The following is a 26,996-nucleotide window of genomic DNA, read 5'->3' as shown; positions in this document are numbered from 1 at the left end:
GAAGGATACACTGTGGAGGATATACGGACGGTGTCTGCGTTCAAAGCTGCGGGATAGAGCACAGATAAAAGATGGACGTGGGTTGACATGTCTTGTCGGTACTTGGCTATATAAACAATGCATCTCATGGACGGAGTTTGAAATAAGTGTTGGGTGATAAAGGAGATATTTCTCCGACATCGTACGGGTACTGGTAACCAGGAGGGTACATTGTCTATTCTTGGTTTTCTTCTTTTGTTGGTGGCGGAGAAAAGGTATGCAAATACTTTATCCATTGGTGAATGTATTAATCGTAAGAATACTGAATCTGACGCAGATATCCATCGAAACGAGTGTATTATTAGACACCACAATCACCTGGGTTAGGGTTAGGATGATGGCTAGGAGAGGATCGTAGAAGGCTGGATACGGTGTACGCAGAGGAATGGTACGCTGGGTTGACGGTGGTAGAAGTGTGACAGATATAAAGAAGGACTGTTGTGGATAGATCACAGCGAATGTATCTGATACCTGTCGCAGTCTATATTAGGTACATATTCCAACGCCAGTCAACGCCGAAGGCCTTCAGTTGGAAGCCGTAGAACCCATCCAAAGTCCTGGCCATTTCCCTCTCCTTTATCACTCACGACTTCTTTCAGTTCCATCCATGAGATGCAACATCTATATTGTCAACTACCGACAAGACAAGCCGAGTCGCAGCAATCTTTTATCTGTGTCTTTTGTTCTCATCCATATCCCAGTGGCGTTCTACCTCGCAGCTTTGAAGGTTGACATCCTCTGTCTATTTTCCAGAGTGCAACTTCAGCTCACCATCTCCAATGTCGCTTCCTCGTTTCCATCACCACCAACTACCGTTGAGAGCTGGAAGCCCTTCATACCGTGGCAGTGACTTGGCACAGTACTCATTATACCCACCAAGCACTTTGGCACCACCTCTACATGACCCAAATAGCCAAACCACTTTTGCAAGTGCAAGTTCGGTGAGTACATTGTCTATACTCCCAAACTTGAGCTCAAACTCACCTTCATGTCGCTTCCCTCGGGACGTTCAAATGATCCATCCCAGCATTTTGTCAGTCTGGGAGGACCTTCCAGTCCAAGCTCGATCCCTGTGACGGTAGCGCCTAAAGCAAAAGACAATAAAAGATACGCTCAAGGTAAGTTGATTGGGTCATGTTGCGGTTTGCGTTCAGCAACTCCTAACGAGTGCTTTGCTTTGCCAGTTAGGAAAGCCGGCAAGAAACATCGTGACAATAAAAGACGTCAAGAAGAAGAAGAGGCCAGCGGTCTGGAACAACACATGTGGACACTCATCGATCGAATTTATGGAGACGATATTCCAGATACCATGTCAGAGTGCTTCAGATACAGACCTGAGAAGCGTAGAGCTAGAATAACTCATTTCAAAAGCTGCATCCGAATGCTAGAAGGAACAGAGGCGACAGTGAATTCCGGAACGCAACGTAGCGAGCAAGAGGATGGTGTTTCCGGTCCAAATCCATATGGCGAGGATGCCATTCCTCCAGGCCAAGATGCGAGTATGGATATAGGTTCGTCTCGACCGGTGTCTGGTGGGAATGATTCGTACCTAAAAACGTGGACTGAATTCCTTAAAGACAACGATATAGCGGCTGAGGATGGACAAAACCCCGGCGGATCACCCTTTGTCTTGTTCTAAGTGGTAAAGAGAAAGCGGAGAGAATGAATATTGTAATTGTTGAAGATAAGTTATATAACCATTGCGTAGAATGGTTAATTAACCTCCTTTGGCAGTGTATATAGTTGGACTTACCATATATATACTGTCACATATTATACGATAAAGATGCATCTCTCTTTTATTCTACTTTCTGCATTTATCAATGGTACCAACCTGCCACTTTTCGACAATGCTCACCGTCGTACACAACTACCTCTACGTCGATCAATAGTGGCTTACCGATACAGAAACCAAGCTGTACGATAGAACCCTAGACGCAAGCCATTCTCACCATGTCCATGGTTTTCTCCCGTCACATCTGAGATTGAGATGATGTCTTTCACCAACACTCGCCATCGTCCATCAGCCAACATCCCAAGCTTTTCCATGTTCCAAGCGCCATACAAAAGAAAAGGTCGGATCGAGTCTATAGTAGCTTTGGTCGTACCCACATACACTCGCACTCCCACACTGCTCTCGTCCGAGCTAGTGCCAGGAGAAGGGTTAATCTTAGGCTTGTTCAAGTCGTCATTGGGACGAGTTGAATTATCTGAGAGTATGTATGTAGAATAAACAAAGGCAGCTATCAGACTGAAACGCTGGAATATATGGATGATGAGTCCTTCGTTATATCTTTCCAGCTTCTGCTCATCTTCGCCACGTCCAGATTGATTCAACTGTATCCATTTACAAGCCACACATATAGCCCTCAGCTCGACTGACCTTTCTCTGCCATCATCCTGACAATATTCTGTCATTCTGTATATCCAGGCTGTCCAGGAAAATTAACTGGATCCCAGTAACTCTCGAAGACGCCGTGTTGTGAATTACCTTGAGCGGGGAAACTTTCCCACGCCTGTCGGTTCCAATCGATTCTATCAGGCCTTGACAAAGGCTGAACTGAATACATGGACGCCCTTGAGACTGTAAAGGTATCATATTCACTAGGAATTTTATATAGAGATTCATCAAACGAATTTTCAGTATCCATGCCAGGTTGCCAGCCGTTGTCAAGACTGGGTCACTCGGGTGGTTACAGTGGTTATGCCCTTGGGACGAGATACTACTTAGTAGTTAGGATATGATATATAGAGACAGAAAGCTAGATTCATTCTCTGGGGTTGTGTCTCTGGGTTGTCTATCCTTATATACATCTTCTCCTGTCCAGTGTATCCAACCCAACACACAACCTCCACCATCCTTGCTTGCTGTGTTTCTGACAGCCGTATGGCGTTGTAGGTTGAACGATGCTTGGGATGGGTTCGACGTTTGTTTCTTGGGTTTGGGCACTTTTTGTTGAACTGTCGCGGAGTTCAGCGTTTAGTATTTTACTTCTGTCGAGTCTCGCTTTGTAACGGGCTGTTTCTGCTCTACTCTCTTTGAGTTTAGACATGAGATCGTTTATCGTCTGAACTAGACTATTGACAAGACTCTCATCAGGATGAGAGAGAGCCTTGACTTGCAGTTCTAAAGTGGCAATCTTATCTCTCGAGTCTCTCAGCTCATCCATACGTTTTTTATAACTTCTCGCAGAGGATGCCACATCTTGCAAAGCAAAACACTTGTCAGGAGGTTGCTTGACACAAAACGCAACATTAACGATTCAACTTACGTAATTGCCTATTTCTCTCTTTTCTCACATCGTCTGTTGTATTTCCAGCTGCACTTTGGCTTTCATTATCGGCGCATAGAAGTCTTTCAGGAGCATTAGAGCCGCTTTTGGGACGGCGAGGAGGCATTGCAGACTGTGGGATGACAGATACACTCTGCAGAATATATGGAGAACGTCCACGTTGAAAGTTGCGAGACTGTACGCAGATGAAAAACAGTTGTGGATCAACATGTCTTGTCGGTGCTTGGCTATATAGACGTTGGTTCTCATGGAAGGAGCTTGAAATAAGTGTTGGGTAATAAAGGAGAGGAATCTTCGACGTAGTATCGATACTGGTAGCCGGCAGCGTACATTGCCTATCCTTGGTTTTCTTCTTTTGTTGGTGGCGGAAAAAAAGGTAGCAGATTCTCTCTCAGAATCATGGACAGAGGACGGCCAGGAGAGTACAAGATATTGTGTATGCGTCGAACATGGCAGAGCTGGTTCAGCTGAGACCTGGCTGGAGGACACAGAAACAAGGATACAAAGAAGGACGCATGATTCGTAAGTCTCCAGAGAAGAAATCTGATAGCTGTCTTTGTCTATTCTAGATAAGTACCTCTTGGCGAAGCTATCTCTCGTTCTAACGCCTCCAGTTCAGAGCCCGAAAATCAATCCAAAATCCTAACAATGGTGCATCGTCTTTCACCATCCCAACGTCGATTTTAGCCAGGAGCCGAGTTATACCATTTCCACCACGGGTTGTCTGGATTCCACTGAGTTCTTGCCACTCAAAACGACGCATTCTCAGTCCCAAAAGAGATTACTGTCAGGAGAGAGATTAATCTCAGGCTTGGTCTGGGAGTCCTTGGGACGAGTGGATTATCTAGGAATATCTATCTCAGATAGATGAAGGCAGCTATCAGATTCATTCCCTGCGCAACTATGAACCAAAATCCCTTCCTTATATCTTTTTTGCTCTACGTCCTTCAGCCAGGTTCTAGTTCAACCTGTCGAGAACAATGTGCTGAGGAAACACTATGATACATATCCCGCTCTACACATGTGTCACATCCCTAAAGCTGTACTTAGTTATCATATATATAGACAGGTCTTTGTCTCTGGTTCTCTTTACCGCCTTACATGGGCTAAAGAGTAACCAGCTGCACCGTCCAATCACAACACAGCCCACTATACCATTTCCTCAACATATACAGTATGCTGTGTACTTTTATCCGCACCTTGTACAACATCCTGACAAGTTGCCTCCGAGTTTGGAGCTGGGAACAAGCGTCGGGATGGTTGGATGATAGTGGTAGAATGCAAGGTATAACGGTTGGTCCATCGTTCCAGAGAAGCCTCGCTGCGATAGCCTCCCAATGGCGTGCTCATGGAAGATACTCACGTTGGATGATACAACACAAACCACTGAAGCGTCTCATCTTGAATAAATACAGCCAACAGCCAACAGCCAGCATATAGCCACCCCATCCATACATCCATAGACACCAACACTACCTCTCGAGCATCTACAACGGCCACCAACATGTTCAAGTCAACTGTTCATGACGGGCAAGTATGGACGGATATCAAACTATGCTATGCTCTCTCTCTCTCTACCAGACCTCCTCCTCTACTCGTTGTGTTGGGTCGACCATGCACACCACAGGAAGCGCCTTGACGGGGCTGGCTTGGATGGCGTAGTCTCTCGCTCTCTTTATCTATACTGTTCAGGAAGATAGTTTGGGTCCCATTGAACGTCATTGAAGGAGAATTCTGGATCGTATTGGGTGAGGTCAGCCGATTCCTGTTGACTCGGATCATATTGATAATACTCCAATGGAGGTTGGTTTGGATCCATAAACGCACTTGAATTTGGAGGATAGGTATCTTGAGTAAAGCCATGACCCAACATACCAAGCAGTGCTGGATCGTAATTGTTGGGATACGCTCCGTAATTGGGATCTGTTTCAGTCTGGTCTCTATTCGAGCATCCAGTCACTACACTACGATTTCTGTCCCAATCTTTCGGATCTAGACACTTGTTAGGAGGCTGTTTGGCGCAATACGCACCATTGCCCAATCAACTCACTTGGTTTTCTCGTTTTTGGGTCTTTTCGTTCTTTTGGTGCTTTCGAACCAGTGTTGTGCTTACTTGTATGTGCAGGCTGTTCATTACTCCACTCGAACGGGTCATACGTCGGGTTGCTCCCCATGAGGGTTGGTGCAAGGCGTTGTGTGGACCTCTCGTACTGCGACGGCATCTCAGAACGCTGCGACGAAGTGGCTTCACCTTCCAAGCGACTCAACTTTAAGATGTGTCTGAGCTATCCAGGTCTGGCTGTAGGGAAGATGTACTCACCGAGCTTGAACCTGTAGCAGTGGGTTGTTTTTCTTTATTTCTAGAACCCTTAGGGCGGCCTGGACCACGGGGTTTTGTACTACCTTCTTTTGGCATTGGAAGCTGTGAGCGGAGAGATACACTCTGGAGAAGATACGGAGAATGTCGACGTTGAAAGCTGCGAGAGAGGACACTGATAGAAGATGGTTGTGGGTGGATATGTCTTGTTGGTGCTTGGCTATATAGACGTTGGTTCTCGATGGAGCCTGAAAGAAGTCCTGGGTGGTAAAGGAGAGAGCCTTCTACGACATGGCATCGTTGCTAATCACTGGAAGGCCAGAATTGACAGCGTCCATTTGTCAATTCTTGGTGTCTCTTCTTTTGTTGGTGTCAGGGAAAAAGGTATGCAAGTACTCTGTCGATTTGTGACTCTTTTCATTGTAAAAGTAGCAGTTTGACGCAAAGATTATCGAATCGAGTTTGTTATCAAACACCGCAATCGTCTGCAGCCGTGATCTCCTTTGGGACTGGGAATGTGTCGTTTAGAATGGCAGCAACTCCGTTGACCATAGACTTCTCGTGGTAGGAATGGAACAACTCCGCTCTTGGCTAGAGTGTCAAGACTAGGTCACTCGGGTGGTTACAGTGCTTATGCCGGTGGGACTGGATACTACTTGATAGTTAGGTTAGGATGTATAGAGACAGAAAGCTAGATTCATTCCTGGGGTTGTGTCTCTGCGTTGTCTATCCTTACATACATCTTCTCCTCCACCGTGTAGACAGCCCGCCACACACCCTCCTTCATCCTCACTTGCTGTGTTTCCGACATAGAGTCGGCGCTGAGGTGGTGAAAGACAATGCACCATGCCACAACAGCAGCATCGACGACGAGCCGGAGAACTTTTCTATCCAGTAGGCATAGGATGAGTTGGAACAGGAAGTCGTCCTATGGATGATAGAACATTCGTCTCAGAACAGAAGCAGTTTGTTACAATTGAGAACTAGCCTTCGGTTTGGTCAAGGAGTCTTTGAGACGAGTTGAGTTATGTTTGAATGGTTGAAAATAAGTTATTTAACCGTCTTACGCAATGGTTAATTAACCTCCTTTGGCAGTGTATATAGTTGAACTAATCATATATATACTCTCTCATATTTGAAGATAGAAAGTCATTTCTCTTTTACTCTACTTTCTGCATTTTCAACAACTTCTACGTCCTTCAGCCAGGTCCCAGTTCAACCCACTATACCACTCCTCTGCATACACAGTATCCAGCCTTCTACGATCATTTCCTTGTCCACCATCCTGACACAGATCCCCTCTATACTCGTTGCGTTGGGTCGACCATGTACACCACAGGAAGCGCCTTGACGGGGCTGACTTGGATGGCGTAGTCTCTCGCTCTTTTTATGTAAATGATACAGGAGAATGGTCTTTGTTGTCGAGAATAACGTTGTATACATTTCGTTATATATACTTTTTTCCCTCAGCTGTCCGACCCTACACATATACAACTATTCTTCCTTTGCTTTCTCTTTTCCGCTTAACACCCTGATTTGCTCTTTGAGTTCGGCTATTTCTTCCTGATCCTTGGTGCGTTGAGACCGGAGACCAAGTATCTCCGTATCTTGTTTACTCGCAGTCCCAAACATTGCATCAAGTTGTTGGGTGAGAATTTCCTTTTGTCTTGCTAACTCAAAGATCATACCATGTAAACCTTTCCTCTCCTGTGACGTTACCTCACGACAACTCTCACAGATGTCCCCCTCTTGCAAAGCAAACCAACTGTCAGGAGGTTGTTTGACGCAATACGCAGCATTATCAAACCAACTCACCTGTTTCTCCTATTCCTCCGTAAGATAATGCTTGTGTTTCTACTGTAGAGACGTTGCTTCCATCTGGAAGTCCATGCTGATCACCAGTGTTGCCGGGCTCCCAAGTAGTCCAATCAATGTTGATGGGAGGCTGACCTGTCCCATATGCTTGTGGATAAAGCGCAGTGGAGAGTTCCTCCTGATTGACAATATTAGAGAACTGCTGGGTATTCCATTGTTGCGGGGGAAGCTACGTTAAGATGAGCTTAAGTTGTTCAAGCTTGGCTGTATCGACAATGTACTCACCGTGTTTGGATATGCATAAGAGTATCGTCCATATGGGTCATCTGGAGGTGGCCTGAAAGGTAATGCGTGCTGTTCTGTAGCTTGACTATCATGATCATTGGGTCCTGGATAATACTCAGGGTCCCCGGGGTTGCCATAAAGACCGCTGGGATTAGACATTGGAGATTGTAAGTTGAAAGATGCACTCTGGAGAATAGATGGAGAAGAATGTCTACGTTCACAGCTGTCGGATAGAACGTCACTGGGATATGAATGGAACAGAAGGCGCAGATAAAAGATGGTTGTGGGTCAGCTTGTCCTGTTGGTAGTTGATTTTCTCAACGTTGGGTCCTATCGATGGAGCTTGAAAGACGTCTTGGGTGGTAAAGGAGAGGAATCTCCGACATCTTATCGGTATCGGTAACTGATAGCGTACATTTCCAGCTCTTGGTTTCTCTTCTTTTGTTGGTGGCAGGAAAAAAGGTATGCAAGCACTCTATCGATAGCTGAATGTTTTTGACCGTAAAAGCACCAGTTTGACGCAAACACTATCGAATCGAGTTTGTCATTAAACACCGCAATCATCTACAACTGTCATCTCCTTTGGGACTGGGAATGCGTCGTTTAGAATGACAGTAACTCCATTGACCTCAGACTTCTCGTGGTAGAAATAGTACGACTCCGCTCTTGGCTAGAGTACCCGGGTTCTGGATGGGTTCTTGGGCTTTGGACGGAAGGCGTTGGAACGAGAGGTACTCGAGTAAGATGTGTCTAACTGAACAGGCTGCGACAGCTATCAGAATCATTCTCTGGGATCTATCCACAACAGTCCTTTTTATATCTCTGATGCTTCTGCGGCAGACCACTCACTCTACCACTCCTCTGCATACACCGTATCCAGCCTTCTACGATCCTGTCCTCGCCATGATCCCAATAGGTCCACTGCCAGCGTCGACGTTTCACCTTTCAAGCTCCAGCTCAAATACTCTGCCTGTCAAGGCTCTAATGATAATCAGCAAAGTTCCATTCTTGAACAATCGCTTGAATTCGTCATCCTATTGTGACGACGTTTGACGCATTGCAACCTGTCTTTACATGGACGCTGAGCGTTTCATCCTTGCCGAAAGGTGAAAGTGAAAGAGCAGACTTACTTGGGAGCGTCTTTTCTTCATCTGTTCTTTCTGGAGCTTTCATTCCGCTGATCCTATCGAATTCCGTTTCATACTCTTCATCTAAACACGGCACACCGTTATAAGAGCTGGGAACGGACTGATAACCAAGATCCAACTCTTCGTCTACCTGCGTTGGTACTTTTCTCTGACCACCCTCACTTTCCAAGTCTACCTCACTTTCTGCGGCCATTGGCGTCGTGTCGAAGAAGAGGCCGGAGGTAGATAGTGGGAAAGGTTGCACATTCGCTCAAGGTGTAGATGGTACACCTCTTTATGGTTGCAAGTCATATGACTGCAGAGAGGAATATGGCTGTGGGTGGATCAGCACGACTCTGATCTGACCTTACAAAGAAACAGTCTTGCATCAAAGCCTTGGAGATGTGTTCCACCTGCCATGCTCGTAGTGGACCTCCCTATGGATTGGACTCGTCCGACAGAGTAGATAGGCCCATGTTCCGTGTGCTTGGGTCAGAAGGTGTACGTGTCAGGAATAACGTATATACATTTCGTTATATACCCTTCATCTCTCAACTGTCCGACCCTATACATGGGCATTTATCCTCTCTCTGCTTTCGCTTTGCCACTTAGCTGAAGCCAAAGGGTGGCCAGTCAGAGTTATTCCCAGCACCAGTATCACAATTTCGCGAGATTCTATCCCAGTCTTCTTGGGACAGATTCTCCTCAGCAGATTCCTGTATGAACGAACCTGGAAGAGTGTTGTCGAAACCATATTCGTTTGCACCCGAAGCGTAATTATATTGCGAGCCGGGTTGCGTTCCAGCATACATTGTGTCTCGCGCTTCTTGTAGCGTTTGGACTTGCTGTTTGAGATTAGCTACTTCATCTTCAAGATTCTCGAGTGGAGGCCCATAACTCCTTATGATCTCATCCTGAGCATCCTCTCCGTAAATTTGAACGATAAGAGCCCTCCTCTGTCGTTTGAACTGGATGATGCTTTCTCCGAGAAGTCTTTGTCTACGACGATGATCCTGGCTGCTTTTTCTAGCTTGAAAAGCAAAACACTTGTTAGGAGGTTGTTTGACGCACAACGCAACATTACCGAATCAACTTACATTGTGCTCTTCTTTTTTCTACTCCAGATAATTCTGCTGCAGTAAATCCGACTGTTACTCCCGGACCGGTGCTGCTTCCACCTGTAAATGCACACTGTCAGCACTGCACATGGACGAGCCATCCGTCTAGTTAACGTGGGTGGCCGACTGACCCGTCCCATCGTTTGGTAGAATGAATGGTGGGGGCTCAGTGCGGTGCGACGACTGTTACCAGAACGCTGGGTCTGAGGAGTCGTATTATCCAGGGGAAATGGTATTAAGATGAGTTTGAGTCGTCAAGTCTCGCTGTATGGATAATGTACTTACTGAGCGGCGAGAACGAGGCATTGGAGACTGTGGGATAAAAGATACACTCGGAGGATATACCGGGAATGTCAATGTTGAAAGCTACGAGAGAGAGCGCAGACAAAAGATGGTTGTGGGTGGACATGTCTTGTTGGTGCTTGGCTATATAACCGTTGGTTCTCGATGGAGCTAGAAATAGGTGTTGGGTGGTAAAGGAGAGGAATCTCCGACGTAGTATCGGTACTGGTAACCGACAGCGTACATTGCCTGTCCTTGGTGTCTCATCTTTTGTTGGCGGCAGATAAAAGGCATGCAAGTACACTCTGTCGGTTTGTGGATCTTTTCATCGTAAAAACACCGGATCTAACGCAGATATCTGTCGAAACGAGTGTGTGACTAGACATTACAATCGTCTACAGCTGTCATCTCCTTTGGAACTGAGAATGTGTCGTTTAGAATGGCAACAACTCCGTTGACATCAGACTTCCTGTCGTAGGAATGGTACAACTCCGCTCATGGCTAGAGTCGGTGCTGGGAAGATGACACATCATGCACCATGTCACGACAGCATCGACGAGCTGGAAAACTCGTTCTCATCCAGTAGGCATAGGATGAGTTGGAGCAAGAAGTCGTCCTATGAACGATGGACTATTTGTCTCAGAACAGAAGCAGTTTGTCACGATTGAGAACTAGCCTTCGGTCTGGTCAAGGAGCCCTTGAGACGAGTTGAATTATGTTTGAATATGTAAAATAGAATACAACACCCATCAAGATTCATTCTCTAGGGATCTACAGACGGAGTGTCCTTGGTTATATCTTTGAGGCTTCTGCTCCTCTCGGTCAGGTCCAGGTTGGCTCAATGGTGTCACTTATCCCGAGTCGTCCCTATCCATCATCCTGACACTACTTTGCCCAAATATCATATCTACCATTCTGTTGATGGTCTCCTGCCCAATTCCGTCCCATTCTCCTTGGTCTGCTCTTGCGACTGCACAAGCGTCACCACTGCCTCTTTTTATGAAAAATTCCCCTTTCAGTGGCAATGTCTTTTCCTCTGAGACTCAAGAAAAGCCATTCATTTGTCCAATTTCGGACAAGCCGACACTTACTCTGTTTGATGTATTGCTCGCTATTGAAACAGGTTTCTTTTTGGATACAGTATCGTCCTGGCCCTGTCATCAACAGGAGGCTTACAAGGGATTCGAGGGTTGTAATGAGGCTTCTTGCCAAGGGATTTTGTAACACATAGACGTTTCTTTAACGAAAGAGCCAGCAGATATGTGTTTGGTCAACGGTACTGCCATGCCCAGTAGTGGACTGAATGATCAAGAACACAATACAATATGTTGATTAAGAAGATTCAAACTATGCTGGCGTTTACAAAAACTTTTCTCTAAAATGAAAAGATAACCACAGCAAAGCAAATGATCTTCCATCTCACATCTCCGTTACTTTACTCGGTGCCACAGATAATCTTATCTCGGCGATTTTCGGCTTTAAGATTCTTTAGCGCAGTTTGATAAGAAAATGTTACTGATAAGCTAGGATGGTGCCTGAATTCTCGCTTATCATATGCCTCCACATGCCTATTTGGGAAAGTCGTGACATTGCCGAGTTTTGATTGGCCGGTTTTTTTCTTGATAACGGAGAGAAACGGGTTTCCGTGAAAAAAAAAATGATATTTTATTCTTTTTTTATTTTCTATTTTTTAGAATGGAGGATAGGAATTTTATCTTTAAACTATTATCCATCCGATGGTGTCGGACATCCATCTCTAATCTCTTATCTAGAGTTTATCTTACCTCGACTTGGGCTCCTCGTTATCAATCGTATACTTGGAAACTATATCAGAGGTAAATTTTGAATGTATTGCGCGTCGATGGGCCGAAGCTGATCTGACTTGGTCTTTCAACACACAACTATAGGTTATACAGATCCCACAGTTGTCAAGATTTCTTCCTCATCCATGTCTGATATTGAAAAGGGCTCCGAGCCCGAGAACAAAGTAACAGACTCTTATGAAGGACTGCCTGTGGTAGATCCAGGAGTGTACGATGGGAGACAAGCTACGGCGGATGACAGTAGCAGATGGGCCAGGTTTGACAGGCTTAACAGAAAGTTGGAGCATCGTATGGGTATGGAGACTGTGAGTGATAATGTCGGCGGCTAGAAGAATACCTGCGCTGATGCCTGCTTCAAGAGAGGTATTGAGCGAGTAGCAGAGTCAGATAAGACAGATACTCGGTTGGTGAGTGACAGTATCGTCGAGCTTCGCAGCCCGTTAACATATGTTTAGTATGGGAATTTCTTCGTCTGGATGGCGTGTAACTGTGTAAGCGGTTTTGTGAGGTTGCAATGTTAAAGGAGCTTACTTCATACGCAGGTGCTTCCCACATTTGGTCAGAGATTCGTATGGCTCTTGACGATGAGCTGACTTGTTCCAGGTATTGGTGTCCTCGGACCGCTCTTGTTTGGGCTGGGACTTGGAGACTCGATGCTCTGCATCTTCTTCTTCAACGGCATCACTGCGCTTATCCCAGCGTTCATGTCGACGTTTGGACCCAAGCTTGGTCTCCGCCAGATGACCTCTGCTCGGTTTTCGTGGGGGTTCTGGGGCGCCAAATTTGTCGCGCTGCTCAACTGCATTGCATGTGTCGGTTGGTCCATCATCAACACCATCTCGGGCTCGCAAACGCTGCGAGCCGTGTCTGACTTCAAGATATCTGCCGCTGTCGGCACTGTCATCATTGCCATCTGCACTCTTTTTATCGGCCTTTTTGGCTACAAATATGTCCATCGGTATGAAAAGTACTCGTGGATTCCTACAGCCATCTCTTTTTTGGTCATGCTTGGTATCTCAGTCAAACACTTTGCAAACATACCTATGGGCACGGGTCAGGCGGAGCTTGCCAGTGTATTCTCTTTTGGCGGCACGATCTGGGGTTTCACGATGGGATGGTCATCTCTCTCAAGCGATTACAATGTCTACATGCCTTCAGAAGCCAAAAGCTGGAAAGTGTTTATGTGGACTTACCTCGGCTTGATCATTCCCCTTGTCTTGGTAGAGTGGCTTGGTGCTGCTATCGCTTGTGCAGCTACTGTTATTCCAGCCTGGGGAGAAGCGTATAAGGCTCATGAGCTTGGCGGTCTTGTTGGGGTCGTCTTTAGTAATTACTCTCACGTTAGATGATATCAGCATTGACCTTTCCTAGTACCTCCCATGCACGACGGCGGTAAATTCTTTATGGTTTTGCTCGTTTTGTCAGTTGTCGCCAACAAGTGAGTGTTCCACAAGCATTCAACCCGATGGGCATTTTTGACTTGTCGTTAGCGTCATCAACGTTTACTCCATGGGACTAAGTGTGTCTGTCATCAGCAAATGGCTTGCAGCTATTCCTCGACTCGTGTGGCCCTGTGTTATCACCGCCATCTACATTCCTCTCGCTATTGTGGGAGCCAATGACTTTGCTTCTTCCCTTGAGGACTTTCTCAACGTCTTGGGTTATTGGTTGTCCATTTATGCCACAGTGGTTCTTGAGGAACACTTCATTTTCCGAAAGGGCCAGTACGACAACTACGAAGCTGCGGAGTGCTGGAACAGGTCTGATCGATTACCTGTCGGTTTTGCCGCACTTGGTGCCCTTTGTTTCGGTGTTGCTGGTGCAGTGACTGGGATGGCTCAGGTGTGGTACATTGGTCCCAGTGAGTATTCGTCTCCTTAATTGCTTTACTAAACGTGCTGATGATTGTCCAAGTTGGAAAAAAAGTGGGAGGAGCGGCGGACCCTTTTGGTGGTGATGTCGGATGGCTGCTTGCTCTGGTAAGAGCTACAGTGCAGTCGATCACAATAGGCTGGCTAACAGTACTTCAGTCGTTTACTGCTGTGGTCTATCCTCCTCTTCGTGTCTTTGAGAAGAGATGGTTGGGTCGATAGATATATAGTGTTTTTTACATTCTAATTCTCTTTTAATATTTCTGTTACATTAGAAGTGTTGTTGAAGGGCGAAATACCTACATTCTGAAACCAAACACATCTGGCCATTCTTGGAAAGAAGAGTATAGGGCGGGGATGTCAATGCCGTATGTATTGGTAAAAGTTCTTTCAAGATCTTTCAAAGATGAGTTATATTGAAAGTAAAGAAACGAGCGGGATCAAAAAATCGACAAAGATGACTTTTAACGTTTTGTTCTTGTTTTCTTCTGTTCATGTTTGACATTTTCACGCATGGCACCAAGAAACATTTCAAGATGGGACCTCAAACACATATGTTCAATAATGAGCAAGCCCCCGAAGCTGGTCCATCTTCAATACCTTACTCGTCGGCACTACCCGAGAATACCAGCACTGATTTTGGTACTTCGTCAACTGGTCCAACGGTTACAACTAATCCATCACATTTAACCTTTGCTCTCCCGGCTATGCCACTATCAAATACCGAGAAGCCGAATCTGTTGAATTTCTCAGATGCGATGAGTCGCGGCCGTGGAAGAGGAAGAGGACGTGGACGGGGAAGGGGAAGAGGCAGTCGCGGTATGCGCGGATCAAGAGGTGGTGTTAGGGTTGGAGGAAGCGGCATGAGAACCTCTACTCGACTCTCTGAAAGAAATGCCTCAGGAGGAGGCATCCAGAAACTCAAGCTGTCATTCAAATCTGGTGGAGTAACGGAAGCTTCTGGAGCCAGAATGTCAAGCTTTTTGGGTGATTACGATAGAGAGTTGGATGAGAACCCAGATGATCCCCTATGCTTTGAGGAGCAGTTCATTTTAAGAGTACCAAAAGAAGTTGCGGAAGGAAGAGGTAGTGCAATAGGGCTCAAAGAGATGGTGAGAGGTAAGGGTAAAGGGTTAGAGGGTATTGAACTGAAGTTTCTGGGTAAAGCATTCTAACTTATACTCGGCAGTAGTATGCAGCGCTGACCATGATAATAAGACCCTCGTAGAGCTGCTTTCAAGGTCAACAACACCATCTATGCTGCAAAACTTGTTGATCTACCAAACATAATTGAAGCTCAAAAGACTTTTGACAACCGACATCTTTTTAAAATTGCTGATATATCTCAAATGCTTGTTGTTGAACACCCTGTTCACGACGAAGCATCAATTACAGCTTCCTCTTTAAAACTAGACGAATATATATGGCCTCATGGAATAACCCCACCTTTACGACATGTGCGCAAGAGAAGGTTTAGAAAAAGAATGAGCAGATTAACTATTGAGGTAGTTGAAGAGCAAGTTGAAGACTTGTTGAAGAAAGACGAAGAAGCAGAAGATACTGCGTTTGGCATGTCGCGATAACCCATATTCTCAACGGGAATACTAACACATTTTAGATTTTATTGATACCCACCCAAACGCCGAAATCGACGACCAGTATTACGTTGACTATGATCCAGACGCCGCTTGGCAAGATTATGGTCAAGGTGACATGGGCTCTGAGTACGGGGGCTCAGAGGTATATGATGATCCTGGATCAGTAGCTCTTTCTCAGGCGGAAGACTGGGGAGAAGGTGGAACCGATTGGGGCACTGATGCCGGCTACGAGGGATATTATGAAGGTGGAGAAGAGGGCGAAGATGGTATTTTGGACCAGTGCGTCAAAAAGGCAATGTTTTGATAGCATGCTTTGTGTACTGACAGTGCCACAATAGAGAACTTGCTGCAGCTCTTTTGGAAGATATAAGTGGTGTATGTGATACTCACATGCAGGACACCTGTGAAGGCTAATTTAATACTCCTAGTCGCAACATACAGGCCAGTCAGAAGACGACGATGTTATGACTGAAGATAGTGAAAGCGACGATGACGATAACAAGTCTGAATATGATGAAGAAACCCTGGAAAAAAGAGCCAAGATTAAACAATTCACTGCAGAAATTAAGGCTCTTGAGGCGGTCATTGATAAAAAACGGGCTGGTTTTACTGGCGGTAATCCCATCATGGTGGTAGGTTGTTACGACCCGTCTTCATGGCATGTTTTGATGAAATATAATTTCAGAAACGTTTCGAAGAATCCATCGCTGGCCTGCAGGCTGATGTCACGGCTAAAATTGTTGCCAGGCAAGCGCTTGTTGATGAGTTGGGCAAAGCGGAAGGAGTTGCAACCCTTGAGGCAGCAAAACAGACTGGGCAGGTAGCCAAGTTCGCCGTCATTGATTCAGATGAAAGAGAGCGCAAGGAGTCTACAGTGGCAGAGACTCCCATGGATGTCGACATGGATGAGGAAGGATATGAAGAAACCGCTACATTAGCTGACAAGGAAGTGGAAGGAAAGGCCCGAGCTTCATCGCCACAATATTCAGAAGATGATGGCTTGTTTAGTGATGATGATGAAGAGGATGGGGAAGACGATATTCGAGCGCGAGACGGAACCATCGATACTCAACCGGAGGCAAAAGACGATGATGATGCTATGTCGAGACTTCTACAAATTGAGTTGGACGGCCTGGACCCCAATGCGATAGATGGAACGACTGGTCTTGTTCTTAACCAAGACCAAACAGATGCAGAAGCAGCAGCTGCACTGAATCATTTGGCCATGACCGCCGACTTTGGTGGTTTTCCCAGCCAGAATCCTCCCAGTCAAGACCCAAATAGCATGACCGACTTTGACTTTTCAGGCATAATGGACAATCGACAAGAGGCACCGATTTTTACTGAGGGTGGTGTAGGTCAACGAAGATGGGCTGTTGGAGTGAAAGGGGGTGAAGTAGATGACGAAAGCTCAGCGGATAGTGACGATTAATCCTGTCCTGCATAGACAAATTATTTCTGCACCATCCACATTATAAAGTGCATTTGTAAACACTTAAGTGAAGTTCACCAGCTGCTGACATTGAGTCCCAAGTTCTCTCCATAATTATTTTCTACAGCCCTGTCTTTCTTGCCAAACAATTCCTTCAAATCAACTCCGCTCCCAGTCCCGCGTCCTATTTGACCCTTTGCCAATACCTTTTTCCTCTTGTTTGCTCCTACTTTGACTTCTTCACCACCCTTCACTTCAATAAGCTCCACGACGGCAGATTTATCTTTTCTGCGTTCCTTGGGAGTGTCTTCCTGAGCTGATGGTTGACGAAGTGCTTCCGTCGGGTCTACAATAGTGGGGACAATAGGAGCAGGAGCAGTACTACCGGAATAAGATTCATATTTTCTCTTTTTGTGCGCAAGATCGTTATTCTTTCCAGATTTCGCCTCGATATCCCGGGATTCATGCCTCTGTTTATTAGGAGTGTCTTCGTTTAATCTCTGCCCTTTTTTCTCTTTGCCATTCTTCTCAGTTGAATCGTTTCTCATTGCCTGTACTATAGTCTGTTTCTCCCCTATGTCCAAATGAGCATCCTCAGATCGACCTTCTTGGCCCCAACTTCTCATTTTACCAGTAGCAGTATTTGCTCCTGACGGTCGCATGTTTGCTTCTCTTCGTTCTCTACATCTCCTATTGGCCTTGGATTCAGGCATGACTCCTTTTCTCTTCCGCTCTACGACACGATGAGCATCAATGATTTGTAAATTGGGTAAATCGGATGAAGACTGCAATTGTTCGGAATAACTTGTATGAGATGAGGCGATAGGATTAGAATGAAGAGAGATAGAGCGCAAATGGGGCCATAATGGTTTCCGCTTCACCGGCGTCAGACCGAAAATGGATGAAACAGACGGATAGTCGAGAGAACAGTTCCCAATGTCAAGGGTTTGAAGGCCGTGTCCATACTGTGAACTATCTTTGCTTTTGCCAACCAGAGCCATGTTGCCTTTTCCCCACGATGACATATGGACTGGGAGCGAAGTAAGCTTGGGAAGGTTGTTCATTTTGATATCACGAAGTAATGGCAATGGGGAGAGATCCGGAAGAGAGCGTACAGTGAGCTGGGGACAGTGTGAAAATGTGAGCTTGGCAAGGTGAAGAAGATCCGACAATGACGACGGAAGGACAGAAAGGTTAGGCGAATGCGATACGACTATATTCATGAGTGACAAGTATGAGAAATGTTTATCAATGTACTCACTAAGAGAGTTCAAATTTGACCATGAGCCCACAATTTCAGGATCCAGTTCATTCCATTGGTTATGCATGGCGACTACAGCTTTCAACTTTGACAAATTTTTCAGAGCTGGAGGGAGACGATCAAGGCCACATCCGCTGATATTGAGAACTAGAATCATTATTAATTATTCTTATTCAAAATCGCAGGTTCTTACCAGTCAGCTCTGAAAGACTTCCAACTGCTTCCCACCCTTCTTTGACTGGACAGTTGGCAAGGCTAAGCCATGTCACATTCAGACCTTTCAGCCATTCGACGTCCCGAACGTTGCTCCCTGAGAGGTCTATCCTACGAACGCCATGTAAGGATTCTGCATGAGGAGGCAGCTCGAATGGGTTCTCAGAGTAAATCAATGCTGCTGCTGAACGGACTGCCTTGGCTTTGTACAGGCTAGGATCCTTGGATTGTTGAATAGGATCCTGACGCTTCTTGATCTTGGGTTTTCCATCTTTATCCGGATGAGTCTTCTGGTGCTTAGTTTCATTACTAGGTATTTCATTACCTAGCTCTCCCGTGGAAATTCCGGTTGTAACCTGTTTTTGGTCCTTGAGAGCACGCTTTCTACTCCTAGCAGCGCCTCTATCCATTTTTCTTGTTGAGTATGTCTTGGGGTTGAACAAATTTAGCAAACACTCTGCCAAACTCAACTTTTCTCATGTTAAGCTATCCCAAATTGCTGCCTAGGCAAAAACATTCCATGTCAATGAAAATCACGTGACTTTTATGGCAGTGGTATACTGTGGGTTCAAAGTCTTTTTTGATTTTTACATCTATACATCTTTGACATTTAAAGCCGTAAGCCTGATTGAATTGACCTTTACCATGTACGCCTCAAGTTCAATAAATCTCGCAAGATCAAACGCTGCTTCTCTGCGAGCATTTTCAGTGAGTATAGTGTACAAAACTTTACTGCCAGATACGGCTCACTAAAGTGATAAAAAGTCGGCTTCTCGAGGATTGGCAAGAAGACAGGCGTTTGTTGAGCTTCTGAGCGATGTTCCTAGACTTGGAAAAACTTGTTAGGGTCCCATTCCACGCATGTTTTTGCATAATCGTTGACCTGAGAATACAGTTGACAGGCTTTTTGTGGCGCCAGGCCGAGCCAGAAATGATCTCGTTCCGAATAGGAAGGCCCGTTTCATCCCTTTTAAAAACAGCTTACATCGCCAGGAGCTTAAGATGACTGTGTGTTTCTGCTTTTCAAAAGTCTTATTTGAGCTCAAGATTTTATGTAGGACGAAGAACGAAGCAATCACTTTTTGCGTATTGAGAGCCCTGGTGCTACTGCCATTTACCAACGACAAACTCCAGAGACCCCTCAGCCTACTCCTCAGCACCTTCTTGACGCACTCCATATCCTTCCGGACACTATCGTTTTCCCTCTTCGAACTGTATCCCCCTCATCTTCAACACTACATGGTTCACTGAATCTTTCTGATGTACATCAAGTTCTTGCACAAGAGCACAATCTAGATTCTACGGAAGTTGAAGTTTTCTGGGCAAATCACGAACCTGGAGCAAGAATAAAAGAAATTGGAACATGGAGAGCAATTATAAAAGTTAGAAAGGGTGGAGAAGAGCAAGTGCAGTTACAAATTCAGGTTGTCAGGCAAGATTAGGGATTGCACCTCGGCATTATGGAAATTCGTTACATGGGCGAGATCATGCATACCTCAATTGCACTCTCTAGACGCTACTGGTATTTCAAGATGACAACTATTGCGTCAATGTGGTTGCGTCGCTACGTATATAAAAACGTATGAGATCCGAAAAGAGTTCGAGCAGCGGCGATGAGCTGACAATGACATGATCAATAGACGAAGACGCATGTAAAATGAAAGGTTACTTACTTCCTCCAGGATATTGCATACTTCACCTAAAGCTTCGTCTTCGGCCATGCCATATAGAAAAGCCAACTCAGCCTGATATGACGTGGTGGAGATCGATGCATTTGAATCCTCTTCAATGCTTCCATTTTCTTCTTTAGTTTGGTGTTGTTGTGCATATCGCATAGCTTGCAGGTGACGAGCATGTTCCTCGGTAACTTCCATGAGTTCTAAAAGTGGGACTCGGGGAGATGGAAGAAACTGAGGGAGGGGACCTCGAGAGCCGAAAGCGTGGCTGCAAGTCCAAAGATTGTTAAGCACAGTCGAGATCTACAGATTAACAACTGATCAGAATGTTACCAAATCAAAATATTTCGCAATTTGGGAAACATACTAGCTCTCTGCGGATGGATAAAACATCAAGAACTGTTTCTTTTCTAGGTACACTGAATCTCAATATTCTTATCTCTATCAAGGTCTCAAGTAGTCTCTCGCTTGCATCAATGATTTCGGAGTACAATTTGATCGGTCGAGGGAGCAGAGAAACCTCTTGTTTTTGAATAGCGACTAATGCTCGCGCCAATTGAAGACCGCGCTGAGGAAGAGGTCAGAAAGATATATTAAGTTAGGAATAGTTGAGGTACTCTAATTTTAACTTCCAAGCTTTCATACTGCTTGTCATCTACTCTATACACCAGCGACGATCGAACTAGATCACTACATGGTGTGTGTTAGCAATCTTGATGGCCGGATCATGATAAGTGACAATCACCGGCTCATATGGAGATCTTGTTATATTGCATGAGCAAAATCAAGATCAAGAAGGAATTACCCACAGTATTCAGCGATTCGAGATAATATCTCGGCAGCGGATCGAAAGTACTGTACTCTTGCGTGTACAGGCCATATCCAAGTCCCCGCTAGTATTGCTGCGACAACGCCAATGACAATATCCACGAACCGGTTCCACGCTAAGAAAAAGTTGGTTTCACCATTTGAAAGATTGAGGTATGGAATGAAGAGAATAGGAGGAAGTGCGATGCCCCTAATAACCATAAGCAACTCTTCTGTACACACTCAGGATAGACTTGCGTAGCCACGCCAAACCCAGGGACTGAAGCGAAGAGAACATTCCAGGATATGGGCACAGAACAAGTCGTCGCCAACACTATCAAGGCATACGGGTTTTGCTTTGCAACGAGAACACACTGGTGACAGTAAAGTCAATATATCTGCTTTACAATCGTTTGATGGCATACTGACAACATAGCCTGTCACAGCACCAATCAAAGTACCAAGGGAGCGGAAAAAGCCGACCTTTAAGATGGCTCCAGTGGTATCTTCCAGTACAAACATGTAACTAACCACCATCCATCCGCCTCGAGAAGTATCATACCAATGTCGGGCCGGGTAATCTGAAGGCATCCATGCAGGGACAGAGAGAAGACATATACCTCCTGCCAGCTTGAGACTAAACAAGACATGTCGGGAATGTTTCAGGCTGTGCATCAAGCGAGAGAAGATGATGCGCGCTGAAAAGACGAACATAAATTTTTATATTTCTCAAACATCAGCATCGCCAGTACTTACCTTTAACTACCCTGGGTTGATTCCAGATTTGCATCCAAACGTGCTGTAAGTAATGTCTCGTATCCATAGACGATATGCTGGTCTGAGGTTGATGTAATGACGCAGTTACAAAGTCCATATCTAGATATTCTTTTTGTTCGTCAAGTGGCTGTTCTTCTTCTAGCACAAGCTCTGTCTCCTCGCCTAAATGGTTACCTTTAGCTTATCTGCTTGATAGTTTCATATCCAACCCACCCCGTGCATCTGCCTTATCATTGACATGCTCACAGCAGTTCGTCCAAAGTACTTGGATGAACCTAGCCCAGCTGTTTGAAGGTGTCTGGCATTTGGGGGCACTCTGAATGATAGTGGTAAGATTATATATGTCCCGTGCCAAGTCGAGCAAAGAGGTCATGTAAAAAGCCAGTCGATATCTATCTCTGTCAAAGAGGATACTCTTCACATCGGTAGATTCCATAAAAACGGCATGAGCCACAATAATATTGTTGCTGTTTTGCGTTGGACTATGTTGAGGCTGACCGTTCGATGATGTATGGCCAAGATTGCTTCCATCTCCCAGAAGAGACGTGAGAGTTCTCTGTACATGATTCAACTCCTCTTCAAGTTGATTACTAGCATCCTGCAATTTCTTTTCTAACCCTTCTACTTCCTCCTTGTTTTCTCTAGTTGTTTTAAACCATCCAAATTTGAGTGCAAGCTGGCCCTCGGTGGCACGTAAAGCGTCAACTATGGCTATCACAAGGTGATGACTGTGATCTTTCAAATCTGGACGATTGGAAAGAATGGTACTAGGGTTGGATGTCCTTGGTAACATGTATCCCGCAAGATGACGAGGTTTGCGCCTTGTTATACGTCCAATAACCGTACCAGACTCAGGGGTAATTGGAAGCTTGCTAGTTCGCTCAAAGTGTCTGAGACTTTTACGATGATGTAAAATTTCGGACTGGCTTTGAGGAAAAGACTTGTTCAGTGCTGCTTGGATTCGTTCACCGGGCATGTAACTGGTTGGGTTCAGCAAAGAGTTTCGAGCTATTCGACGAAGAACTTTGACTATATCGGCACTCGCGGATAACTGAGCATCTACACTAGTAGCAATTTTGAAATATGAGCCGTTGGAGACTCGAAGACTAGCTATCGTGGTCTTGAGCTTTTGGGCAAGCTGCTCCTGGTGAAGAGGCGGAAAATTAAAACCAAATTGATCTTCCAATCGTCTGACACTAGCCATAGAAGCTTGGGAACCCAAGGTCCCAGGAGTGACTCCTTCCCCCAAAAGAGAACAAAAAGAGATAGGTAGTAGAGTACGTATAGTCCTCAAGGAATTTTCCACTTGCAAGTGGGTCTGGCCTGATGACGAAAGGTGAGGCGCAAGGAGCAGGGTTGATACTAGAGGTAATACAGCCGAGAAAATGACAACATAGAACTGTTCAAGAAAAAGTTGAGTGGACATCTTGAAGAATTCACAAGAGTTATCGTTGGTTTGTCATTGCAAGAGAGACAGCGTACATGTATTATACTCTGTTGACTGGTCAACATAAATATTGGAAAGAACACCATGATTTTACTGAAGGCATTGAAACGCCGAGCATAGCTCCTAACCAAACCAGCTGCCGGGTTGATCAAACATTCAGTGCCATATAAGCAAAACAATGAAATCGTTATACTCACAAGCTAGGCATAGCATTGCAAGGCCTACACCCATAATCGCTCGTGCTTGATTCGAGTCAGCGCCATATCGACGGCCACAGTAGGCTGCAACAGTCAAAGTGGCATATGACCATGCTATACCGATAATCCCACCGAATACTCCAAGCACTACCATCGCTTTAGCGGATACCAATTATCCGGCTGTTCTGATTCCTTACCAGTTGCTTCTATCTGGGACCCGATCCGCCCTTTTGGGAAGAAGAAGATGAGCATTGAAGTGTAAACGAGAAATCCCCATCTATTGTAACGACAAGATGAGCAGAAAACTTTGTCAAACAGTCCTGTAAACCCACTGTCCATGTATGCGTGCCCAAGGCTTCACTGTGGTCACAAGAAAGCATAGGAATGAACATAGCGTCGCATTAGCGAGAGGTCGTACTCTGGTGGGCCACCAATCCATCTTTGAATCTTCCAAGTGTGATTGCGATGAATTCAAAAGCCTAGAGCAGGTTCTTCATGGTTCAGTTCTTTATCGCCATACTATCAATTATACACAAAAAAATCAAAAAAAAAATCTTCAGTTTTGTTACTTTCTTAAAGTTGGAGACGACATTTGCGGAACTTTTATTTGCAGAATGTCTAGTCGACAAATGCTTACGTAAATGCACAAAGTATGACATCCTTGTACCCAAATGTCATCCAAACAGTACGTCCCTGTTCATCCTTGCAAGTTGAGAGAAATCTTTCACCAAGATCCGGCATAAATGGTACAGGGTATAAACTAGCTCTATGTTGACTATGATTCTGCCTTTTGGCCCTGGCATGTAGTTCCTTCGTCCCTCTCATCCATCCAACGCCTTCCGCCTTGGGCTGGTCAAAATATTCAATCTCCCCACTCAAACCATTCCCCGTAAGCATTCGGCCGCTCTCCTCGCAGATAGGCTTCAAAAGTCCTCTTCAGCACCGTAGTCCAACTTAAATCAAGCTCGTCATCCATATCATCCCTGCTTGTGATGCCATTATCAGTTATCTCATCTTGCTCCTCATCAGGCGTCGAAGAATCAGCGTTTTTTTCAACAAGGTGAGCAGCTTCCCGAAGAGCACGTTCACCTTTGATGAAACGATGGCCAAGATCAGGAAAGTTGCGCGAAGGATCAAACGGCAGCCACCTATATGCATCAGTTTAGGAAACAACGAGAACGGGCATCTAAACGTACCAGAAATTATGAAAGTGATATGAAAACGCTCCACGGAAAAACCCGTCAAATCCCAGAGGTTGAGGCCCAGCAGTGGAGAATTTGTCATTAGAAAAAAACGCAGAAAACCTAGTGATTAGTTAGCATGAGTCAAAGCTAAACTGTCAGGTCATATGTACTCTGGAAAGTAGGGAAATGGCGGCCTATCACGTTGATACCGTTCCATATTGAGGAACGCTGGATCAAACAACGCATCTGGAATTCGGAATAACAACTTTTCCAAACCTGCGTCTTTGAGATATCTCGAAACAGTCATGGGATGGAAATCCAATCCGTTTTCTAGAGCAGTTTTGAATAAAAAGGTGCTGAGCGCAGAACCCTTGTGAAGTTTGAGAACGGCAGTGTTGTACTTTTGGTGCCATGACCAACGGTAGGCGAATTGACCGCGATAATTCCAAAGTTCCTCCCAATCACGCAAGAAAATTGTGTCTGCGTCGAGATATATACCACCGTAACGATGGGTGAGAACGAATCTTGCCATATCAGAGAGAATAACAGATAATCTGTCATAATCGGATTCAGAAGAAGATCCAATCTTTTCATAGATGGTTTTCTTTTTCTTAGCCGGCATCTCACTCGCTTCTGTATCAGCTACAATGTCTTCCATTTTTGGCCCGTCCACATTCTCGGCTTGAGCTACAGGTGTGTTTTGGGGTACGGACTGCTTGTAGGTTTTACCGCCAGAGTTGAAAATAGGCATCTGTCTCCAATGGTCTTTTAGTACACTAATGCCGTCCAGCTGCTCGGTGGTGTTCCACAATTTGAATTGTACGACGTCCCTGAATCGTTCATGTAAGAAGGGGGCAGACCAAGGGTTGGTAGCGAGCTGTTCGTACATGTGTCTCTTGGCAGAGGGATTGGGTACGGCTGCTGCTGGCCCAGGATTGATCCACACCCAGAATCGAGGTCGACATGTCCCGCGGACAACACCGCTATTCGAGGAGGCCGAGGACAAAGGCTTATCGAGACCGAGGTTTTGGGTAAAGAGGAAAGACATGACAGCCATGTATGGCTTATCTGTAAAAGGGCCGGCCCAAAATATGTGAAATATCCTGGGATGAAGTGGATCGCACGCGTCACGAGAATCAAAACTCGCAGGAACAGTGTATGGCTGAGAAAGGGTCAAGGGTGACCTTGAGCGGCCAGTGGCATGTGAAAATTTGGGTGACCATGAGTGTATTTGCGCTGGTGTAGATTCCTCGTAGTAAAGTTGCTTGTACAGCGTAAGATAATTGCCTCTTCTGAACCTCCGACCATTATCAAGTCCACCGCCTATCCGCAAAAATTCTAAACAGTCTCGAACATACTACACTGTAATCAGTTTTTATTTTTTTGCTGGATGAAAGAAAACACTGGTTACCTTATTGGAGCCAAAGTCGCAATTATCTGCAACTAAATCCAGATCAAGAATGGATCCTGGCATAGGCCTCGAAGGGAACCCTAGTTGACTTTCCCTTTGGTCCGATACCGAAAGATAGTGACGTTCAGGACCAGCACCGATAAGACGTATTGATAAAGACTTGTCTACTCGATTTTGGTAAGCAACCAAAGGTGTGGGAGTTGTAGGTGAAGGAAGAAGTGAAAATGGTACAATAGGATTCTTGATTGAGAGGGCTAGAGGGAGATGGTCGGGTGCTGCTTCCAAGTCATTACTGATTTCATAGCGCACTGCCCTGAAGCAGCGCTTTGGTTGTAGAGTGTTGCTATAAATAAAAATACTCACGTTGTTCTTTGCCAGGATAATGGCCGCTCAATATCTCCCATTCCCATATCATAGCACACTCTTCGGGTGTGATGACCAGGGTATCCAGGTCTACGAATGGAGGCGACCATGTACGCTCTCCTTCTCTGTTCTTCTTGAACCCCGAGAAGAATAAATACAAGCCCAGCAATAGCAATGTAAAACAAACAAGACGGAAAGGAGAACTGAGCTTGGGTAGGCGAGTATAGAGCCGTGGTGGGATGGGAAGGAAGATGCGAATATATCTGCTCTTGGTGCGAGGCAAGGGTTTTGAGGACCCAAATCCAGCATTAAAATTGGGTTCTGGAGCTTCCGTCAGCGACAGTCGAAGCGGGAGATGGATGACTGTATATAATTTTGAGGACTGCGAGGAAGATCGAGAAGAGACAAAACGGGACTCGCGATTGGTTGTGGGCAGCGGAGAGAACCGAGATTTTGTGGGTGTATGGCTATGACGCTTGAACTGACCAAAAAGCGACATGCCGTCTACCGGAGAGGATGAAAAGTAGAATCAGAAAGAAAAGATGTGTCGTTTCAAGTTTAAAGGATTAAAAAAAAAACCCATCCTGGAAAATGAAGTGGTGGCGGAAGCAATTTTGGCCACGTGGCCATTCAGAAACCTCCATCTTTCATGTCCACCAT

General features: G+C 45.4%; 12 protein-coding genes across 12 annotated transcripts; 4 read left to right on the top strand and 8 right to left on the bottom strand.

The window, feature by feature from the left end:
• Positions 1–1,027: 1,027 nt before the first annotated feature.
• Positions 1,028–1,678, top strand: L203_105074 (uncharacterized protein; the record flags this gene model as incomplete). The annotated part of the gene is made up of 2 exons (XM_066214447.1): positions 1,028–1,157; positions 1,224–1,678. The coding sequence occupies 2 exons, from the start codon at positions 1,028–1,030 to the stop codon at positions 1,676–1,678; spliced, it is 585 nt and encodes a 194-aa protein (XP_066070544.1).
• Positions 1,679–2,453: 775 nt separating this feature from the next.
• On the bottom strand, positions 2,454–3,438 carry L203_105073 (uncharacterized protein; the record flags this gene model as incomplete). Its single annotated transcript, XM_066214446.1, has 3 exons — positions 2,454–2,599; positions 2,921–3,244; positions 3,312–3,438. 3 exons carry the CDS (start codon positions 3,436–3,438, stop codon positions 2,454–2,456), a joined length of 597 nt encoding a protein of 198 aa, XP_066070543.1.
• A 1,569-nt stretch (positions 3,439–5,007) lies between these two features.
• Positions 5,008–5,748, bottom strand: L203_105072 (uncharacterized protein; the record flags this gene model as incomplete). Its single annotated transcript, XM_066214445.1, has 4 exons — positions 5,008–5,324; positions 5,383–5,403; positions 5,584–5,599; positions 5,653–5,748. The coding sequence occupies 4 exons, from the start codon at positions 5,746–5,748 to the stop codon at positions 5,008–5,010; spliced, it is 450 nt and encodes a 149-aa protein (XP_066070542.1).
• A 1,395-nt stretch (positions 5,749–7,143) lies between these two features.
• L203_105071 (uncharacterized protein) lies at positions 7,144–7,908 on the bottom strand (the record flags this gene model as incomplete). The annotated part of the gene is made up of 3 exons (XM_066214444.1): positions 7,144–7,397; positions 7,465–7,693; positions 7,750–7,908. 3 exons carry the CDS (start codon positions 7,906–7,908, stop codon positions 7,144–7,146), a joined length of 642 nt encoding a protein of 213 aa, XP_066070541.1.
• An 870-nt stretch (positions 7,909–8,778) lies between these two features.
• Positions 8,779–9,090, bottom strand: L203_105070 (uncharacterized protein; the record flags this gene model as incomplete). The annotated part of the gene is made up of 1 exon (XM_066214443.1): positions 8,779–9,090. One exon carries the CDS (start codon positions 9,088–9,090, stop codon positions 8,779–8,781), a length of 312 nt encoding a protein of 103 aa, XP_066070540.1.
• Positions 9,091–9,484: 394 nt separating this feature from the next.
• Positions 9,485–10,300, bottom strand: L203_105069 (uncharacterized protein; the record flags this gene model as incomplete). Its single annotated transcript, XM_066214442.1, has 4 exons — positions 9,485–9,906; positions 9,974–9,984; positions 10,032–10,054; positions 10,280–10,300. 4 exons carry the CDS (start codon positions 10,298–10,300, stop codon positions 9,485–9,487), a joined length of 477 nt encoding a protein of 158 aa, XP_066070539.1.
• A 1,633-nt stretch (positions 10,301–11,933) lies between these two features.
• On the top strand, positions 11,934–14,192 carry L203_105068 (uncharacterized protein; the record flags this gene model as incomplete). The annotated part of the gene is made up of 10 exons (XM_066214441.1): positions 11,934–12,111; positions 12,184–12,404; positions 12,459–12,506; positions 12,555–12,590; positions 12,642–12,657; positions 12,703–13,425; positions 13,471–13,537; positions 13,590–13,960; positions 14,014–14,078; positions 14,130–14,192. The coding sequence occupies 10 exons, from the start codon at positions 11,934–11,936 to the stop codon at positions 14,190–14,192; spliced, it is 1,788 nt and encodes a 595-aa protein (XP_066070538.1).
• A 314-nt stretch (positions 14,193–14,506) lies between these two features.
• Positions 14,507–17,000, top strand: L203_105067 (uncharacterized protein; the record flags this gene model as incomplete). The annotated part of the gene is made up of 6 exons (XM_066214440.1): positions 14,507–15,131; positions 15,189–15,539; positions 15,589–15,847; positions 15,907–15,943; positions 15,997–16,200; positions 16,254–17,000. 6 exons carry the CDS (start codon positions 14,507–14,509, stop codon positions 16,998–17,000), a joined length of 2,223 nt encoding a protein of 740 aa, XP_066070537.1.
• A 74-nt stretch (positions 17,001–17,074) lies between these two features.
• On the bottom strand, positions 17,075–18,884 carry L203_105066 (uncharacterized protein; the record flags this gene model as incomplete). The annotated part of the gene is made up of 3 exons (XM_066214439.1): positions 17,075–18,213; positions 18,262–18,408; positions 18,455–18,884. 3 exons carry the CDS (start codon positions 18,882–18,884, stop codon positions 17,075–17,077), a joined length of 1,716 nt encoding a protein of 571 aa, XP_066070536.1.
• Positions 18,885–19,119: 235 nt separating this feature from the next.
• On the top strand, positions 19,120–19,916 carry L203_105065 (uncharacterized protein; the record flags this gene model as incomplete). The annotated part of the gene is made up of 4 exons (XM_066214438.1): positions 19,120–19,182; positions 19,240–19,315; positions 19,370–19,482; positions 19,533–19,916. 4 exons carry the CDS (start codon positions 19,120–19,122, stop codon positions 19,914–19,916), a joined length of 636 nt encoding a protein of 211 aa, XP_066070535.1.
• Positions 19,917–20,038: 122 nt separating this feature from the next.
• On the bottom strand, positions 20,039–23,817 carry L203_105064 (uncharacterized protein; the record flags this gene model as incomplete). The annotated part of the gene is made up of 14 exons (XM_066214437.1): positions 20,039–20,092; positions 20,148–20,453; positions 20,518–20,718; positions 20,768–20,840; positions 20,896–20,911; positions 20,960–21,168; positions 21,216–21,331; positions 21,387–21,655; positions 21,714–21,896; positions 21,948–23,160; positions 23,217–23,317; positions 23,379–23,525; positions 23,576–23,655; positions 23,711–23,817. The coding sequence occupies 14 exons, from the start codon at positions 23,815–23,817 to the stop codon at positions 20,039–20,041; spliced, it is 3,075 nt and encodes a 1,024-aa protein (XP_066070534.1).
• Positions 23,818–24,240: 423 nt separating this feature from the next.
• Positions 24,241–26,835, bottom strand: L203_105063 (uncharacterized protein; the record flags this gene model as incomplete). The annotated part of the gene is made up of 5 exons (XM_066214436.1): positions 24,241–24,526; positions 24,575–24,682; positions 24,733–25,919; positions 25,974–26,248; positions 26,337–26,835. 5 exons carry the CDS (start codon positions 26,833–26,835, stop codon positions 24,241–24,243), a joined length of 2,355 nt encoding a protein of 784 aa, XP_066070533.1.
• Between the last annotated feature and the right edge of the window lie 161 nt (positions 26,836–26,996).

This window comes from Cryptococcus depauperatus, chromosome 6, assembly GCF_001720195.1.
Source record: "Cryptococcus depauperatus CBS 7841 chromosome 6, complete sequence".
NCBI lineage: Eukaryota > Fungi > Basidiomycota > Tremellomycetes > Tremellales > Cryptococcaceae > Cryptococcus > Cryptococcus depauperatus.
Note: the sequence above shows the minus strand (reverse complement) of the source record. Positions and strands in the feature narration are given on the sequence as shown.